The following is a 19,112-nucleotide window of genomic DNA, read 5'->3' as shown; positions in this document are numbered from 1 at the left end:
AGGGTGGGCCGTCCTCAGGTCTCGGCCGCGCGCCCCCGGGTCGCCGGGGAATCTGCGGGGTGCGTGCGACCCCGCTGCGCCCAGAGGGCCCGGGACCCCGTGCGGCGTCCACAGCGGAAAGGACCGCCTTCCCCGAGTGACAGCGGGGCTCCCCCACGCGCGCAGCTGGAGGGCTGGGCTAATTGGAGGTGCAGGCGCCGAGCGGGCGCGGGCCCCGCCGGGACCCCTTCCGGAACCCTGCTCCCGCGCGCCTCCAGCCCAGCCAGATTTCTCCACTGTCCCGAGCCTTTGCGCCTTTCGCACCTTGCTCGGGACCCCGTAAGAGGCAGCCCTTAGGGCCGGCCTGTTGCAGTGACCTTGCCCCGGCCCGGCTGGTCCCCTGAGCCAAGCTTGCAGCGAGCGCTTGGCTGGGCACCGGGGATTGGCGGGCCTTTGGGTTGTCCTGACGACCCGGACGCCGCCAGGCCCCGCCCACCCCCCCGCCCCCTCCAGAGCCCAGGCCCTGCCCCGCCCGGCTCGGACCTGCGCCGTGGCCGCCACCCCTGGCGCCGCCGGGGACAGTCGGGGCCGCAGTGGCGCCGCTCCTCCTCGCCCTCCGGCGGCGGGCCGCGCGGCGCGGGGAGCAGGCCGAGGGGAGCCGGGCGGAGCCAGGGAGCCCGCGGGGAGCTGGCGGCGCCTCACCGCCGCCAGTTTTACGGGGCTGAGGATCGAGGCCCAAGGAGCCCTAGGGGAGGCCTGGGAGCCCAGCGAGCACGTGTTCTCTGCAAGGCTTGGGGCTCCTCTGCAGAGTGAGGGGTTTCACCAGGAGGCACCTCCACCTGGCCACCTCTTCAGGGTCCGCCGCCTCCCACCCTGTGACTGTTGGGCCCCCAGCGGGAGCCTGTCTGCTTCTTCCCCCACAGGCCTTTGCAGCCTCCCTCCCCACGGGGGGAGGGGGGGGAGGGGGGGTGGGGAGGGGGGACTTTGGGGCAGAAATGCCAGGCAACAGGGGCCAGAGGCTGCCTACCTGCTCAGCACAGGTGCAAGCATGTCCCAGATGCCTCGTGGGCACTGGGACCATACCACGGACCAGGCTGCTGGGGTCAGAGTCAGATCCCAGACCGGTGGGGACATTACAGAGGTGGGCACGTCAGTGCGTTTCCCCGGGGGAGTGGGGGGGTGCTGGGTGTGGGTGGGAGGTGCCTGGGAGAGGTGCCCTGGAGGGGGTGCTTGAGTGAGCCGGCTACCACCCAGGGGAGAAGGGCCCCACAGGGCAGCTTGGGCAGCAAAAGGCTGCTGGTTGCCTAGGGGCCCAATGTAGGGGGCTTCTGGGGTCTCTCCCAGGCGTTAGCGGGAGGGGCAGGGAGGGGCTGGGCGCCAGAGGCACCCGAGGAGCTCTTCTCCAGGGGACTGTGAGTGCCAGCTGGATGGGAGGGGCCCGCAGACCCACCCTGCAGCTCTTCTGCCGAGCTGCCCGCCCTGGGGACTTTCTCTCAGCCTCTGCCCCGCTGGGCTGTGCGCTGTGCACTTTTTAAGTGAAGTCGGAAGCCATTTTCAAAATTGCTTCTCCGGGAAGCAGAACCTAAAGGCATTGGCGACGGTTGTTCGATCTGCAACTTAAAGGGTGGCGGTTTAGGGTCCCCCCCCAGACCATCACTCTCCTGGGAGGAGCACCCCAAGCCGGCTCGCCTGCTCCCCCACAGGCTTCCCCTCCACAGAGCTCTGATTAAAAGGCAGATACCCTTAGGGAGGGGCCGACCAGCCCAGGGGGCCTGGATGCTGACCCCACTTGCCAACTCCTTCCTGACCCAGTGTTGTGTCCTCTGAGTGTCCCCTTCAAAGGCCCACCCTACACACGCTGACCAGCCCAGCCCGGCCAGCAGGTTCTAGACAGAAGAGCCCCAGGCAGTGGGAGAGCTGCCCTCAGGCTGTGGAGTGACCCCCAGGCTCAGGGAGAGCCAGCTGGGAGCCTCCCCCCTGGGTCTCCGGACTCTGCCCCCAAAGCTTCTGCTCTCTGCCACAGGCACCGGGCCTACCCAGCGCCCAGCCCGTGGCCTGGCCTGCCCCGCAGAGTGAGCAGGGCCGGCAAACCCGGCCGGGTGGGCAGGGTGGTGGCGTGAAGGGGGACGGGAGACCATCCGGCACCCTCGCTGGGCCGAGCTGAGTGCCCACGAGCTGGCAGGAGGGGCGGCGGGGCGCTCTGGGCAGGCGCTAGCCGCTGTGTCCGGCTCCCCTGGGTGTGGTTTCTGTGCTGGGCCTCAGAGGTCCTCCAGGATCTGCCCCCACACCCCCGCTCCCTGCCGCCCCCCTGCCAGCCCAGCACCAGCGTCCCTCCTCGAGGACGGGCCAGGACCCTGAGAACCAGGGCCTTGGGTGGGGACGTTGGATCTCACTAAGCACCCACGTGCTAGCACCCATCCCGCGTCTGGGGCAGAGCGGGGTGCGCCAGCGGACCAGGCCTCCCTGAGGCCAGCACTGGCACATGGCCCCTGTGCTGTCCCCAAAGGCAGGGGTTCCAGGGAGTCTGCTTTGCAAATGCTGAACCCAGGGGACCCGAAACTTCCCCTGCGGGTCACAGATCCCATTGGAAACATTTGTTTGGTTCTGTTCCCCTCTGGACACCCTGCGTCCGCGAGACCGGCGTGGTTCTGTCTGACCGCCCTGAGGGGTCAGGTCTGGAGCCCTGTCCCCACCCCAGGGATTATGAGGACTGTCACGTCTCGGGACGAAGCATCTCACAGGCCTGGCTGGGAACGGAACCCGCTGGGACTCCTGGAGGTCCCACAGAGAGCAGTTAAGAGGACGGACTCAGGCCACGTTCGTTGCTGGAGTCCCACTGCCTCCCCTGTGCCTCAGCATCGTCCTCCATAGAGTGGGAATCACGGCAGTGACACACACAGCCTCCCGGTGGAGTGAACCGTCTAACGTGGGAAGGATTTCGCATGGCACTGGCCGCAGTAAGGACTCTGCAAGAGTTAGTGCTCATCACGGCCATCATACCACCGCCACCGTGGCCTGTCACCATCAGTTGTCCCCTCTGTCATCGCCATCACCACCACCTCTGTCATCACAACCACCTGCCATCACCCCTGTCACTGGGCCATCAGTGGAACCACAGGGGGAGGTCAGGGCTGAGCGGGGCACATCCCCTGAGCAGTGCCTGCCCGGTGGTGGCAGTGGAGGTGTGGAAGGGCCCGGGTGCCTCCCGGGGAGCTGTCGTCGCCCCACTCGCCCCATGGCCTGCGCCCCCCACTCCACTCCGGGGCCTTGTCAGGGGAGCTGAGGCAGCCAGGCCCGGATCCGAGGGGGCCCGCAGTAGCAGGCATCTGAACAAGAACAGTTTTCGGGCGGGGAATCGTTTCCCAAGGTAATTGCTTTCATTTCAAAACAGTTGATCCGTGGCCCTTCTTTTTCTGATCCAGCTCGCTGGCTCTTCTGTGGTCGGGGAGACCACGGCAGGCGACAGCGCAGTCCCTTGTTTACCCCTGCACACCTGTCACACTCACCTCCAAGGGCTCCCCAGGGCTCGAGGGCACCTGCCCAGTTCTTCATTTCACCTGGTTTGCCGTTCGCCTCTGGTGTCCCCATGACTTCCTGCAGGAGAAATGCCCCCTCCGCTGACCCCAACCGCCCAGGCGGAAGTGACCCAGCCTCTCTCCCAGAGTCCAAGACCAGCAGCGCTCCCGGGGAGGCTCCGCGTGACGAGGCGCAGCGGAACACGGCCCGCAGCAGGATATTCCCAGAGCCTGCCTGCCTGGTGCTCCCCAAGAACTCCGGCGGGCGGCCAGAGCAACAGACCGCAGAGGGTGGACCACGTAAAAACAGTCTCCCCAACGAGCTGCAGGCCCACGCGTGGGGGTGGCGGGCAGAGTGACGAGCTGGGGCCACTGCCCTGGGGTCCCGCCAGGTGGGACTGTGCCCCCAGGGGAAGCAGAAGCAGGGCCCCCACGCACGGGGGTGGCTGGGCCGCTGGCACTCGCCACGCCAGCTGACGGCCCCGGGAGGTGCAGCAGGGGGGGCCCCAGGAGGAGGAGGAGGAGGAGGACAGCGGGCGGGGTCCGAGGGCGTCTCCCAGGGGCGTCCTGACGGCTGGGCCACCCTCCTCGCCGGGCTCTCCCGCAGACCCACATCTTCTCCCTAAGGACCACCACACCCTGGATGGAAACCAGCCTCGGTCCCAGGTGGCCTCCTGGGTTTTCCTTCTCCTGACACCTCGTTAACCTCATTAGACATCTTTTGTGTCATTACTTCAACCTGGCACTAGAAAGCGGCTTCTATTTGCTAAAACAGCATCGATATTTCGCGGCTGAACTAGTTGCAAGTTACCCAACCTGGTGATTATTTGGAGAAAGCCACTCAGAGCTCACAGACCATGTTCTCACACCCGAAGGCTCTGTTCTGCCTGCTGCACTCAGCCCCCGGGCCTCCGGAGCCCAACCCCAGGACAGGCACTCCCCCCCCCCCCCCCCAGGCCCAGAGGGGCGGGTGGGCAGTTGTCACTTAGGGAGAGGCCTGTGCTGGTCCTTCGGGGCCAAGCCCAGGGGACAGCACTCCAGTGCACACACCAAACCTTGCTGTGGTAGCTGAAGAAACTTCCGGCAAGGGCGGGCGGTTCTTTCCCATTGTGCCGACCCCCACGTCCCTGGGTGTACACGGCCTTTCTCCTGCTCCACAGACCAACACAGTGAGCATGGAGAGCACAGAGATGGGGAGCACGGAGATGGGGAGCACAGAGATGGGGGAGCACAGAGATAGAGAGCACGGGGGGGGGAGCACAGAGGGGGGAGCACGGAGATGGAACACAGAGATGGGGAGCACAGGAACGGGGAGCACAGAGATGGGGGCACACAGAGATGGGGGAGCACAGAGATGGGGAGCACAGAGAGCATAGAGATGGGGGAGCACGGATATAGGGAACACTGAGGGTGGAGCACGAAAATGGGGAAGCACAGGGAGCACGAGGATGGGGGAGCACAGAGATGGGGAGCACGGAGATGGGGGAGCACAGAGATGGAGAGCACAGGGAGCATAGAGATGGGGGAGCACGGAGATGGGGAGCACGGGGGGGAGCATGGAGATTGGGAGTACAGAGGGGGAGCACGGAGATGCGGAAGCACAGGGAGCACAGAGATGGGGAGACGGAGATGGGGGAGCCCGGAGATGGGGCAGGGCCGCTCTCCACCCCCAGGGTTGAAAAGGCCCACGGTTGCTTCCTCCCTGCTCTGTCCCACCAGGAAGAAATGGAAGCTAATGGTGTCATGCCGGGGGTGCTGTTTTCCCAGTGAGCCCTACTCCCCACGGGCTCTGGCTCCCCAAGGCTACTGTCAGCTGTTTCCAGCCCAATACTGTGTGTTTCTGTGCACTGGGAAGCATGCAAACCCGGCCAGGGAGATTCTTCAGGCGTCCTGCCCGGGGGGTTGGCGCAAACAGTCTCTGTCCGGACGCCAGGAGCCGCGGTGGCCTGCAGAGTCCGCGTCCCGCCAGACCCGGCACGAGGACTCCACCCTGCACTGCCCACCTCAGCGCAGGTCTCTCTTGCTCTCTCCAGGCACGGCCTCCCCCACCTGACGACCACCTGTGGTTACTTGGGGCTCCACCTCTGCCCACAAGGCCCAGGGCCCACATCCTGGCCACACCTCCACACTGTGAGTCCCTTCTGAGACCTGGATGCCGGTATTTCCTGGGCTAGACAGTGGCCAGCGCAGGGGGGCTCCAAATGGCACCTGCACCTGACTGTGCGCAGGTGGCTGGCGGGAAGAGAAGGGGCCGCGCTGGCCGGGCCTGACCCTCATTTTAGCCCAGGACCACTGAGGAATCCAAGGATGTGAGACGTGAGCCAGGGCTCCCCTGTCATGATGCAGGTGCCTGGTCACGGTGGGAGAACAGACACCGCAGATGTCAGCCCCTGGGGGGCCCTACATGGGCCCAGGCGGCAGGCGTGTGCACGAGAGGGCACAGCCCCTACCCTGCAGCTCTGTGGCGGCCGTGTGCCTTGTCCTGGCTAACTCGAGGCACCACCTGCAGGGAAACTTGGGTTACTGCGCCAAGGCCTGGGTGTCAGCCCTGGTGGCTCCAGAGAGCAGGTCCTTGGTGGGGGACGCCGCGTGCAGAGGCCCCCGGATTGCACCAACTGCTCTGGACAGCGGCCATGGCCCTGCAGCCCACGCCATCCCATTTCCTAGCACAATCCCTGCCCCCCAGGGGTTCCCGGCCCTTCCTCTGGCTCTTCCTCCCTCCCCCTTCCCAGGGTTGTTGGGCAGAAAAGGCCTCGAGGTCCCAGGATGCACCATCCAGGCAGTTAGCACAGATGTGCTCACTCAGAGATTAAGGATGGAGGTCAGATGACCAAACAGGAGAGGAGCAGGAGTGGGTCGGTCAAGTGCCAGCGGGGAGAGTACCCCCATCCCAGACACCCCGATTCCACTGGAGGGAGGGTACCCTCCACCCAAGACACCCCGATTAAACTGGGGAGAGGGCACCCCACCCAGACACCCCAATTCCACCAGGGGGGAAGGCACCCCACCCCCAGACACCCCAATTCCACCGGGAGGAGGGCACCCCCACCCCAGACACCCCAAATCTACAAGGGAACCAACCACAAGGCCCAATCAGCAGCCAAGCTAGGATAGGACTCTAAAATTGCCCCCCACCAGTGCTAGCAGGATCAGTGACCTCTGTGTAGGCTCAGAATCAACGAAGGAAACACCGAAATGAACAAATCATAGAATGGTAGAATGAGTACTTAGGAGAAGCAATAAATAAACCACTGGTTGACCTAAGGAAAGGCAAAGAACTTGGGGTGGGGAGTGTCCCTGGTCACTGCCCCAGGCTCTCTCCCCTCCAACCTGCCTGTCTTCCGAGTCAAGTGGGTGCTAAGCTGGGGGCGGCTTGGGTCCCCCACGAGAGATCAGGTGGTACCCCTCGAGGGCAGTAGCCGTGCAAAACCAAGCCAGGGTCTGTTGGGGGGTTGGTCACTGGACCCCATGGTGGGCCTGGTCTAACCCTGCCTCCCTCCCACCGAGAGGTCAAGGAGCTGAGAAGCCAAATCAAAGATAGTTTCAAGGTCAAGCCCTTGAATTTATTGAACACTCAGTCGGAGGCTCCTGCAGGAGGGTCTGAGCAGCCTGGGTGAGGGCTAGCTAGGAGGGGCTGACGGGGGCAGAGGGGAGGGCCGGGTGCTGACCCGCGGACGTGCCGTCGGTGAGACGGGCAGAGACACGGGCACGGGAGTGCACACCCGGCGGCTCGTCCTTGGTGTTCTCTCCTTTAATCTGGCTTAACCCTTTTACAGCCTCTGAAAAAGCCGCGCAGACCCGGGGGGGAGGGGGTGGCGTTGGAGCGGACGCCCCGGGCGCGCTCGCAGGGAAGGACACTCGGAAAGGGCCCACGAGCCGCTGCACCCACTCCTCGGTCTGAAGAGTCTTTGTCAGCGCCAGGGATCCTCACTCATTAGCACTCGCGACCGTCCTCAGACTCAGTATTTCATGTGGAACGATATCTTCTGGGGCTGGGACGCGGGTGGGTGGCGTGGACGGCGCCCAGCGAGAGCCGCGAACCGGTGGCTTCTGGTTAAGGTCGGCCCCGGTCCCGGCTCCATCACTTGATCCTGTAGCTTCCTGGCCTTTCGGGAGAAAGGGAGGGGGTGGACGTTAGCCCAGCTGGCAGGTCCCGGGGTGGGGGCACAGCCCCGTCCACACAGAAGGACCGCGTACAGGTGCGCAGCGCTCTGTCCTGTCCCGGGGTCTGCAGGGGAGCCGGCTGAACACCCTCCCTCCCAAGGGGGACAGGGACCTCTCCGGTAGGCCCGTGGGCTGCGCCTCCCGGAGTCCCCACCCGGGCCCCGCCTGTGACATCTGCCCACAGCTGAGTGAATGCCAGTCCGTGGAGGGTTGAAGACAGGAGCAGGGGCTCCTCATGTGGCCGACGTGGGCACCATCCCTGACCATGACCCCTCCAGAGCTTCGTGCCTGTCCTGGGGAGGCAGGGCCTCAACTGCACCCTCACCCCACAGACACGGCAGCAGGACCAGGGTCCCGATAGTGGAAGGAGATGCCCAGCGGGGAGTCCTGTGCTTCTCCAGATCCCACGTTCTCAGCCAGTCTGCTGGGCCAGGAAGAGTGGTGGACGGGGCTCCGTGGCCCTCGGTGGGATAAAGCGGCCAGCATCAAGGAGGCAGGCTCTTTCCTGTCCCGGTCCCGCAAGAAGCTGGCCAGCGAGTACTCGTGTCTGCAGTGCTGGGACCTCCCCAGGGCATAACCCGGACCGCCCTCCGGCCCAGGCACCGAGACCCCTAGTGCGGATCCGTCACAACCGTGGGTTAACGTTCAGGTCCACGTCATCATGGCTGGGTAACGATCACTACCTTGGACGACGTGGGATTAGGGGCTCCGACCCTGCACGGCAGAAAATCCGTGTGTAACTACTAACTCCCCCGAAATGTACGAGCGGCCCAGAAGTTAGGCCTCTGTTGGCCAGAAGCCTCGCCGATAACACACACCGTTGAGTAACACCGATTTTGTATGTGGTGTGTGTTCCAGACGTCATCTTACGACAGTCAGCTAGAGAGAAGACGACGTCACTGAGGAAACCACAAGGACAAGTTACAGCACGTACCGTCAAAGACCCGCCTACGAGCGGACCTGTGCTGCCCCGGCCGTGCTGCCTGTCTTCTTCCCTGCAGAAATCTACGTCCGTCGTGCAATTCCTAACCGCTCCTTCAGAAAGATTTGCTTTGTTTTCGACACACTTGTCCGGGAACCTCTCGACATCCTGCCTCCTTGGTCAAATGCTCAGCGATCTGTCTGCCCAGGAGAGACCCTCGGGGCTCCTCACTGAGCTCCAGGCTGGCGGCCTGCACAGCCGACAGCCTGCGGGGGGGGGGGGGGGGGGGCTCCTGGGCTCTCTTTTGGGTCAGCTTCCTTTTTTCTGGAACACTCACTCCTTTCCCGTTCTGCTGACTTGATTTGGAAGGATGCACTCTGCAGTAGCTTCCAGAGAAAGGCCGCGCAGAAAGGAACGCAGTGAGACCTTGCGTGGGAATGCCTCTGTCCGTGGGCACCTGGCCTGCCAGTCTGAGGACAGAATTCCTTGCTGCCCCCCCACCCCCCGGTGGTGAGGCCACTCGGTTCTCTCCTGGCCCTTTGCAGGTTTCAGCTTCCTGTTAGACCAGACGGGACGCGTTACACTCCGTGACCTGCCTCTCACACATCATCGTCACCCAGGGGCCGTGGTTTACAGCAGGGCTCACTCCTGGTGTGCGTTCTGCCGGCCCAGACAGATGTATAATGACAGGTGTCCGTCACTGTGCTGTCACAGAGCTGGCACCACCCTGAACATCCCCCGTGCTCCGCCTGCTCATCTCTCTGTCCCCCAGCCCTGCAGCCACAGAGGCTCCTACTGTGCACAGACTTTTCTCTCTTCCAGAACGTCATACCGTTGCAGCCTTTTCAGATGGGCTCTTTCACTTAGTGATATGCATGTGAGGCTCCCTCAGGTCTAGTCATGATGTGACAGCTCGTTCCTTTTTGGGGCCAAATGGTACTCCACGGTCTGGAGGGACCACAGTTTATTGATCCGCTCACCTACAGAAGGACATCGTGGTTGCTCCCAAGTTTTGGTAACTATGAGTGAAGCTGCTATGAACATCTGTGAGCAAGTTTTTGTCTGGACTTAAGTTTTGAACTCTTGGGAAAATGCCTAGGGGCACGATTGCTGGATCTCAAGTTCAGAGTACATTCAATTTTGTAGTAAATCACCAAACTGTCTCGCAAAGTGGCTGTGCCGTCTGGCGTCCCCACTGCATGAACGAGAGTTCCCGCTGACCCACGTCCTCACCAGCATCTGGTGTTGTCCGCGACTGGATTATAACCATTCTAATAGGTGTGCGTGGTACCTCTCTGTTCTAATTTGCAATTTCCTAACAACATACAATACTGAGCATCTTTTCATATGCTTACTTAACATCTATATATCTTTTTTGGTGAAGTGTCTGTCAGATCTGTGGCTTACTTTTTAATTGGGTTGTTTTCTCTCTATATTTTGGATAAGCAGTCCTTTAGTAGATGTGTTTTTGCAACTATTTTCTCCCAGTCTTTGGCATCTTATTTTTTTTTAACTTTTATAAAAATGTTTATTTTTGAGACAGAGCGTGAGTGGGGGAGGGGCAGAGAGAGAGGGACACACAGAATCTGAAGCAGGTTCCGAGCTCTGAACTGTCAGCACAGAGCCCGACATGGGGCTTGAACTCACAGACTGTGAGATCATGACCTAAGCTGAAGTTGGACACTCAACTGACTGAGCCACCCAAGCGCCCCTATTTTAATGTTTATCTTTGAGAGAGACAGAAACAGAGTGCAAGGTGGGAGGGGCAGAGAGAGAGGGAGACACAGAATCTGAAGCAGGCTCCAGGATCTGAGCTGTCAGCACAGAGCTCTATGTGGGGCTTGAATTCATGAGCCATGAGATCATGACCTGAGCCAAAGTTGGACACTTAACTGACTGAGCCACCCAGGTGCCCCTGGCATCTTATTCTTTTGACAGTATCTTTCGCAGAGACAAATTTTTAAATCTTAATGAAGTCATTATCAATTTTTTTTGTGGTGCCTTTGATGTTCTATTTAAAAACTCCCCGCCAACCCAAGGTCACCCACATTTTCTATGTCATTTTCTACAAGTTTTACAGTTTTGCATTTTACATTTAGTTCTGTGACCCACTTTCGGTTCACTTTCGGGGAGGCGTAAGGTCTGGGTCTAGATTCGCTATTTTGCACGTGGACGCCCGGCGGTCCCAACACCATCTCTGCTCCGCTGTGTTACCTTCGCTCCTTTGTCAGATGTCAGTTGACTGCACTTATGTGGGTCTCCCTCTGATCCACCGACCCATCCGTCTACCGTTCCGCCAACCCCTCGCCATCTTGATTACCGTAACTTTACTGTGAGTCTTCAGGTCGGGTAGCATCAGTCCTGCAACCTTGTTCTCCTTCAGGGTTGTGTGGGCGATTCTGGGCCTTTGTCTCCTCTCCATGTAAACGTTAGCAGCAGGTTGTCGATATCCACAAAATAACTTGCTGGGACTTTGATTGGGATTCTGCTGAATGTCTTCATCAACTTGGGAAGAACCGCCATCTTGATGATATTGAGCCTTCCCATCCATGAACATGGGATTCCTCTCCATCCCTTTAGTTCTTGTTTGAGTTGACTCATCAGTTTTGTTGTTTTCCTCACACAGATCTTGTACATATTTTGTTAGATTTGTACCTAGCACCAGTTTTTGGGTACTAATGTGAATGTTCTTAATTTAAAATCTCACTTGTTTGCTGATGGTATATAGTAAGTGACTAACTTTTCCATCTTAACCTTGGATCCTGCAACCTTGCCATAATCACTTATTAGTTCCAGGAGATTTTGCTCAATTCTTTGGGATTTTCTACACAGCCAACTAAGTCATCCGGAAACAAAGGTAGTCTTAACTCTTCCTTCTTAATCTACCTCATTTTCCTTTCTTGTCTTGTTGCAGTAGCTAGGACTTCCCATGTGATGCTGGAAAGAAATGGTCTCGTTCCTGACCTTCAGGGGAAAAGTAGTTTCTAGTTTCTTACCATGAACTATGATGTTCGCTGTAGTTTCTGTAGATGCTCTTTATCAAGTCAAGGAAGTTCCACTTGTGCCTAGTTTGCTACAAGCAGTTATCACAAACAGGTGCTGGATTCTGTTAAATGCTTTTTCCGCACCAAATGATACGATCGTGTGATTTTCCTTCTTCGGCCACAAGGTGACGATACGTTTACATAAAATGGGTTTTGAATGTGGACCCAGCCTTGTACACCTGGGACAAACCCCACTTGGTCATGGTGTATAATTCCTTTTATACATTGTTAGGTTTGATTTGCTAATATTTTGTTGAGGATTTTCACATCTGTGTTCAGGAGAGACACCGGTCTGTAGTTTTCCTCATACGTGACGTCTTTGTTCTGGTATCAGGGTGATGCTGGCCTCATAGGATGAATTACGATGTTTCCCCTCCACTTCTATTTTCTGGAAGAGATTATAGAGAATGGTATCATTTCTTCCTTAAACGTTTGGTAGAATTCTCCAGTGAACTCGCTTGAAAATTATTATCGGTTCGATTCCTTTAATACATGCTAGCATATTCAGACTGGCCATTTCTTGTGTGAGTTTTGGCAGATGGTGTCTTCCAAGGCATGGTCCATTCCGTGTTAGGTTATCAGACTTGTGAGTACAGTTGTTCATAATGCCAGACCGACCTTTCACTCCACAGTTGAAGCTCGAGGCACAGATGTTTAGAAGCCTTAGGAGGTAGAGCTTGGGGTGTTTAAGGAGGAGGTTACAGCCACGAACAACGGATTTGGAGACAATAAAGTTACCTGAGGGCAGGTGCAATTCTCTGGGCTGGGAAGGCAAAGCCGGCAGAGGGTGGAGTCTGACAGGGTGGGGTCCCTGAGACGCAGCCCAGGCCCTGCCTGCACTCCCTCCTCCCCTCCTCCTGCCCCGTGGACCCCGTGGACAGAGGAGGCGACGGAGCCCTCCGACGGGCTGTGGGGACGGCTCTGTGGGCAGCTTTGGTGCCGAGCCGCTGCATCAAGGTGAGCCTGGGCTCGGGGGGCCGGGGAGAGCAGGCGTGTTTTCCTGCGTCCGTGAGCAGCAAGGGCATAGAGGCATCAGGCTCAGCCTGCACAGCCTGAGGCCGGTCACTCTGGGGAGGTGACAGGTCCCCTTACCGCTGGGTGGGTAACTATGTGTCGTCTGGGGCAGGAAGCCACCTTTCTTGAGCGCGGTATCACTCCCATAACCCCGACCATTTCTGCACACACAGCACACGTCTGTGCAAAGGGGCCTGCCTCCCTGCCCATGGGTTCCAGGGGGTCAGCCGGCTCCAGGCCCCTTCAGGGTCTCACCAGGCTCTGCTGGTTACCAGGCGTCGGGCAAGGACCCCACGGGCACGTCCCCATTGTCCCTGGTGATAAAGCGGAGGCTGTGCTAGGGTCCCGGCAGGTGGCACAATGTGTCAGGGGGCTCACGCACCTCACACACCAAGAAAACACCTCTTATCCTCCCACGAAGCGCGATTCTGGGCACGTCCCTCACGTGAGGCACGTGGGGTGCTCCCCACGATCGAGAGAACGCGTGCTCTGAAGAGGCGCGGCAGGTTCCCTCTGATTCTTAACAGAACAATTCGTTTTTACACAGAGCCAATGCGCACTTACAATGTCCAAGTCCCGGGCAGCCGGGCTCATTTCCTTGAGTGGCACCGTGCCTTGAAATCTTTTTCTTCCCTCGTGCGTTTTCTGAATGTGCTGCTTTAGGTTTTCTTCCCAGAGCTCCTCTCGGAAGGCCCTGAGGGAACAGAGGGTGATGAGGACACGATTTCACACATCAAGTCGAGTCGAGTCTTGGCAATCCCTGCTCCAACAAGGGAGAGAGAATTTTCCTTTTTTCCTCCAGGCCAAAGTGCAGTCCTGGGGCTCAGGGGCTGTCGCCACGAGAATGGGGCCACCTAGGCCACCCGCTGCCCCTCCGGGCAGCAGCTCAGACAGGCCCAGGCAGTGAGAAGCCGCAAGAACACACGCCACGTTTTAAAACTTCACATCCAGGTAAGAAATTACACATTCAGGGCCGTGCACAGACACTACACGAAAGGGACAGTCTCTGTCTTCACAGGAAATACACAGTTGTGATAAATCCTTAAACGGGATTATTAAATTAGGATTTCAGACATACTTGCTCTGCCAACATCAGGGCTTTGGGCTCAAATTCTCTGCCTTTAAACACGAGGATGTTCAGAGTGGCACAGCATTCTGGGCCGCAGTGCCTGGTGTGTGAGGAGGCCCTGGAGTCTGGGGTGTCTGCCCAGGAACAGAACCACCCCCACCCCCACCCCCCACCCCCCCCAGCCTCCCCAGCCCCCCCAGCCCGGGGCCTCCCAAGGCCCCAGCCCCACCCCCCAGTGGCCCCGGAGTCTGGGGTGTCTGCCTGGGAACATAACTGCCTCCCATAACCCCCCCTAGCCTGGGGCTGACCCGAGGACCCTAACCACCCCTCCCCCCCGCCAGCAGGAGCCTCTGTGTCGGCTTTGTTTGCTTTTCAGCATAACGGACACAGGCAGGACGGTGGCCTCCAGTCCTGCCCTGCACAGACCCCAGCGTCGGCACCTCTGAACCCCGGTTCTCAGGAAAGCCCTGCCCACAGGGCAGTCGGGGTCCGCGGGCACACGCTCGTGTGCTGTGGGGACAGCTGCATGCCATCCATTTCCATCTAAGCCATTCCACGGGCTGAGGTGAGTCCTGTCTGCGGACCTGCAGGGTTGTCCCCGGGGTTCTGGGCACGAACACGAATGACTCCCCAGAAAAGAACACCCCTTTGCCGTCCACGCGTCACACCAGGACGACCTTCCTCTGGGCCTCCTGGTCCCCAGAATGTGGAAACACGGCGGTGGGCAGAGCCGGGACGTGCAGGCCAGGCCAGTCCTCCCCGGAGCACATGAGCCCCCCACCCAAGCCCAGAGCTCGCCTCCGCTCGGCTTCGGAGCGCCCGGGGCGGGGCCGGCAAGAGGGGGCACAGGAGCCCCGTCCAGCAGTGTCCCCGGCCGCCCATGGCTCTCCCTGCGTGCCCGGGAGGGGTGCAGAATAGCACAGTCACAGCATCAAGTGTGTTGTGAGTGAAAGAGCCGAGAGGAAAATGCGCGTGCACGCACACGCACACAGGCACACACACGCGCATGCACGCACAGGCACACAGGTCTACTTCCGGTCTGCAGCAGCTGGGGAGGGGTGAGGGGCCCAGCGGTCATTCCCGGGGTGCAGATGCTGGGTCAGCATCGGGGGTGTGCTTGGTCACCTGCACCGGAAAACTGCAGAAATGCCACGCCCCCAGCAGCTGCTGTTCCCGCCCTGCCCCGCCCCCCGCTCCCCCTCCCCCTCCCCCTCCCCCGGCCTGCCCCAGATGCCAGCAGGTGCCAGTGAGTGCTGGGGTGTGAGCGCGGCCACCAGCGGGCAGCGGGGCTGAACTCGGACCCCGGGACCAACCTCATTTCTTCACTTGCTTGCGATGACTTCTCTTTCCTTTGCCTCATGTTTCCGGGTGGATTCACCGGCATTTTCTCATTGTCTGCCAAATCCACGGCACAGGGAATCTTTGACACCACCTAGGAAAAGGCAAGACATTTTCAGGAACCTAAGGAAATGCTGCCGTTCACACAAAGCCAACCGCCCGCAGGCAGTAGACTCATCCTTCCTCCGAGGAGGCTGCCGGCTGGACGCTGGTCGGTGGGAGGGCAGGGTCCGAGGGGGGATGCCAGCCGGCCTGGAGAGCTGCCCGCAATTCTGTCCGCAGGGCGGACAGGGGCCGTGCTCTAGAGTGGGTTCCACGCCTCTCGAGTGGGTGCGGCTGTATTTTGGATCACTGAGTTTCAAGCTGATAGGTAAGTGCTCCTGCACAACTGACCCGTGAGAAGGTAGGAAACGTCCTGTCACTGGGAAGCCTGTGTTTGTAAACTCACTGCTCTTGGATCCATGACGTCACGGATCAGCACGGATAAATGCTGAAAACCCAGGAGAAGCACTCGGGGCTGGCTTTTCCTGATAAAGCCCACCGATTCCAAGTGAGGACCTGCAAGGTCCGTGGGATGCAGGTAGAGAACAGCGTTCCTGTCTGCCGGTCCCCGGCCCCAGGTGGGATGCGGCGCCGCCCCCATCGCGGGATGCCCGGCGGGGCGCAAACGTGTCCTCCGGTAGCGCCAGGACCCTCCCCGGCAGCCCCAAGTTCACGGATGGCGGAGGGAGGGCACAGCTAGGGCAGAGCAAGATGCGACAAAGGTTCACATGTTTCTGGAAGCTCTCTGAGAATCGCAGGCCATGTGAATTCATTTTGGAAACAATTTCCTTTCTAAGTTATGGCACTGCATAAAATATGTCCAAGCAGCACCGTAAATGCTGGAACACTCCTTACGTCTAAGGGTCTGAGGACCCGATGCCAGGATTTCTGGTCACCCGGGCTCTTGGATTTCCTCATCCACCTCTCCGGAGTCGCACCTTTCATCGCCTGCAGGACCCCCCTTCCTCCTTGTCTTCCCAACCCCTACCTGGGTTTGCCTTTCTAGAGCCTTCCTTCCCTCCTCCCTCCTTGGGCCACACCCAGGTGTCTGCCTGGCTCTCCTAGTGTCCTAACCAGCTGCTGCCTCCACACTTTCCTGACTCCCACCTATGATACGCTCCCATGGCAGGTGGGCTTTGTAAATGTCTCCTTTGGTGTGGCCCTGTGCCCTTGAGGCACCTCAGACACTCCCCAACTCTCAGGGAGCAAGCCTGAGAACCAGACTGATCTCTCCCTATGCCAGGGGGCTTTAGACTTGTGTGTGTGTGTGCACCTATGTGTGTGCACCTGTGCCCGTGTATACCTGAGTGCATCTGTGTGTGTACACACCTATGTGTGTGCCTGTGTGTGTAGCTGAGTGCATCTGTGTGTGTGTACCTGTTCATGTGCCTACCTGTGCATGTGCCTGTGTGTGTACCTGAGGGGACCTGTGTGTCTCCATCTGTGCATCTCTGTGTGTGTACCTCAGGGCACCTGTGTGTGTGCACCTGGGCCTGTGTCTGTGTGTGTGCCTCTGTTCACATGTGCCTGCCCCTGAAAGGAGAGCACGCCCTTTAGGGCATCGCAAGGTGGGCAGAGGGAGAGACATGGCAAGTGTGGGTGTGGGGAGAAGGGCAGGGAGGGAAGGGAGGGCAGGGAGGGCAGGGGGACTCCCGGGGAGGGGAGGGGAGGGGAGGGGAGGGGAGGGGAGGGGAGGCGGGGCTCTGACCAGGGGCTCCTCCGGCTGAAGTCTGCAGGGGCCCACGTGCTGCTACCCAGACTGTGTCTATAATCACCTCATGTGCCACAACACCTCTAAGTGGATTAGCAGGGCAGGACCTGGTCTGCCTGGTTCATGTGCCTGACTCTGCGAAGGTGCTTAACCCCAGGGGGTGGGGGTGGGGGTGAGAGAGGGATGAGGGAGGGGCAGAGTCGGGGGCTGGGGGGGGGGGCCAGAGCTGGCTTAATCCCAGTGGATGGGTGGGGGAGGGAGGGGGCTGCCACACTTTCCCAGGAGGACTCCTAAACATTTCTCCAACAGGAAGAGAAGACAAATAGAAATTCAGTAGGTGAATTTATATATATATATATATACGTATATATATATATATGTATATATATACGTATATATATATATAGCCACAGTTTGCTATCAGTACAAACACCGAGGAGGAAGACGTCCCACATACCCAGTCCTCTGCTGAAAGCAAGGACCACAAGCAGGGACGGACAGGAGGCACAGCGGCGCCCCCACGCCCTGCAGGCCGCCAGCCCTCCACCTCCTGGGGACAGAGCCCACACACAGCACAGCCGCTTCCTGGGGAGGCCGGCGGTGCCGGCGTTCACGGGTCCACGTTCCCTCTGCCACATCGCCCACAGACGCGCGTCTCCGTACGCGGATGCCAGGAGTCGGACTGCGTGTATTAAAGCACGGGGTCACCAAGAGCTCCGAGAAGCTCGGATTTTTAACTTCGGTATTTTCCAACACGTTGCAGCAACAGCAGCGGCCACGGTGGCTGGGAACGCGTGGCCCTAGCGGGTAATGGTGTGGCAGCCACTGAGCAGAAGGAGCCTCTGTCCTGTCTTTACTGCCACTGGGGGGTCCCTTGCGGGGACAGCCTGTCTGCCTCCGCCCACATTCCTACTGAGCTCTTTAACTTAAAACAGCCTGGTGATCGTTCTTCAGATCTCAGACAGCGGCCTTTGTCCCAAGTACAAGTGTTAGCCTGTATCTTTTGACTTTGATTACGGTACTCTGGGCTGTCTAGAAATTTCAGTTTCATAAAGTTAAGTTTTTCTTTTTTTCCTTTTTTTGCGTTCACTCATTTTCTGAGAGGGCGCGCAAGCGGGGAGGGGCAGAGAGAGAGGGAGAGAGGATCCCAAGTGGGATCCGCACTGTCGGCGCAGAGCCTGACACGGGGCTCGAACTCACAAACCACGAGGTCGCTGAAACTCACGACCTCAAGCGACTGAGCCACCCGGGCGCCCCGAAGTTAAGATTTTCTATTTGTAGTTCCAAAAATTCTGTATTTCCTGTTTGACTTGTGAGGCTTTTCGCCACTCCAGATCATACCAATATTTTTGAGCCTCTGTGCTACAAAATGCAACAGCGACTATGCACAGTATGTGCGTGTGGTTCACAAATTATGCAGAACAGGACAAGCTTCCTCCTCTTGCAGAGGCTTGTGGACGTCACATTGCCCACCAGAGCAAACCGTGCACAAACAGAAGCCAGCTCCAGCTTGCGGGCGCCCCCCCCCCAAACTGAAAGCGGGGTCTCGGACAGACACCCCCGTGTCCACGGCAGCAGATTCACAGGAGCCCGCAGGTGGAAGGGACCCGAGCGTCCACCGGGGACGAGCGGGTGAACGCAGCGGTCCGTCCACACGGCTCGACGTCCCTGAGCCTCGCGGGAGGGAGACGCCTGCCACGCGCGGAGGAGCCCCGGGGTCGCGATGCCCGGTGACAGAAGCCGGACGCAAAAGGACAGGCCCGGTGTGACCCCACCCTCGCGAGGTCCCCGGAGCCGTCATGTTCACAGAGGGCAGGCAGACAGACGGGGCAGTGGAGGGGACGGGGACCTGGTGTCTGATGGGGACAGACCTTCCTTTTGGGGGGACGGGAGAGTCCTGGGGACGGAGGGGGGGGTGGCTGTGCGTGGGGTGAGCGTGCTGGGTGCTCCTCAACTGGACACCTGAAAACAGTTCACACGTTTTACGTGACATGTGGATCTCACCCCCATCTTACAGAAGGGAGGCTTCCACGCAGCGCCGGTCGCCAGCCTCCACCGTTAGTGCCGCTTAGATACAGCTCCGCCAACGGGGCCGGGAGCCGGCAGCCCCAGCAGGCTCAGCGGTCTCTTGGTCTTGACAACCCGCCCCTGCGATGTGGGGAGAGGCTGGGAGGGGGTCCCTGCAGCCGGCAGGGGGCGGGTGCACCCCGGACCCGGGCACCAACGGGACAGGAGCGCTGCTGTGGGGCCGCGTGCACTCAGGGCCCGGACACAGGAAGAGTCCAGCCTGACTCGGGCACCCCCCGCCCCCCCC

The 19,112-nt window shown here is 59.7% G+C and overlaps 2 protein-coding genes across 7 annotated transcripts in view; one reads left to right on the top strand and one right to left on the bottom strand.

Moving 5' to 3' along the window:
- Positions 1 to 1,206: 1,206 nt before the first annotated feature.
- Positions 1,207 to 8,860, top strand: LOC122201642 (translation initiation factor IF-2-like). Of its 4 annotated transcripts, XM_042907463.1 has the most exons (4): positions 1,207 to 3,346; positions 5,528 to 5,624; positions 7,991 to 8,417; positions 8,517 to 8,860. In XM_042907463.1, exons 1-3 carry the CDS (start codon positions 2,922 to 2,924, stop codon positions 8,396 to 8,398), a joined length of 930 nt encoding a protein of 309 aa, XP_042763397.1. In that variant the 5' UTR covers positions 1,207 to 2,921; the 3' UTR covers positions 8,399 to 8,417; positions 8,517 to 8,860. The 4 variants fall into 4 exon arrangements, 3 of the variants coding, with proteins under 3 accessions (XP_042763397.1, XP_042763396.1, XP_042763398.1); XM_042907462.1 differs by having other exon boundaries at positions 7,991 to 8,860; XM_042907464.1 differs by lacking the exons at positions 5,528 to 5,624; positions 7,991 to 8,417; positions 8,517 to 8,860 and adding exons at positions 3,580 to 3,794; positions 4,122 to 4,387.
- The window catches only part of LRRC27 (leucine rich repeat containing 27), a 36,916-nt gene continuing 24,829 nt past the window's right edge, over positions 7,026 to 19,112 (bottom strand). The window contains exons 9-12 of one of the 3 annotated variants that reach the window (XR_006194284.1): positions 15,021 to 15,139; positions 13,203 to 13,332; positions 11,577 to 12,012; positions 7,518 to 7,600 (exon numbers count right to left, since the gene is read on the bottom strand). Coding sequence is in view for 2 of the 3 variants with exons in the window: in XM_042907452.1 (XP_042763386.1) it covers positions 7,454 to 7,600; positions 13,203 to 13,332; positions 15,021 to 15,139 (396 nt within the window). In the remaining variant the exon portion in view is untranslated. Of the gene's footprint in view, positions 7,601 to 11,576; positions 12,013 to 13,202; positions 13,333 to 15,020; positions 15,140 to 19,112 lie in introns of all 3 variants that reach the window. The other 2 variants (XM_042907452.1, XM_042907453.1) reach the window with 2 other exon arrangements.

Source organism: Panthera leo, chromosome D2 (assembly GCF_018350215.1).
Source record: "Panthera leo isolate Ple1 chromosome D2, P.leo_Ple1_pat1.1, whole genome shotgun sequence".
Taxonomy (NCBI): domain Eukaryota; kingdom Metazoa; phylum Chordata; class Mammalia; order Carnivora; family Felidae; genus Panthera; species Panthera leo.
The sequence above is the reverse complement of the archived record's forward strand: the minus strand, read 5'-3'. Positions and strand labels throughout refer to the sequence as shown.

Coding starts and splice junctions, on each gene's coding strand:
- LOC122201642 (XM_042907463.1), top strand. CDS start 2,922: ATGGCACTGGCCGCAGTAAGGACTCTGCAAGAGTTAGTGCTCATCACG. Junction 3,347..5,527: donor GCGGGGAATCGTTTCCCAAG/GTAATTGCTTTC, acceptor TGCTCTCTCCAG/GCACGGCCTCCCCCACCTGA. Junction 5,625..7,990: donor CCTGGCCACACCTCCACACT/GTGAGTCCCTTC, acceptor CTCACCCCACAG/ACACGGCAGCAGGACCAGGG.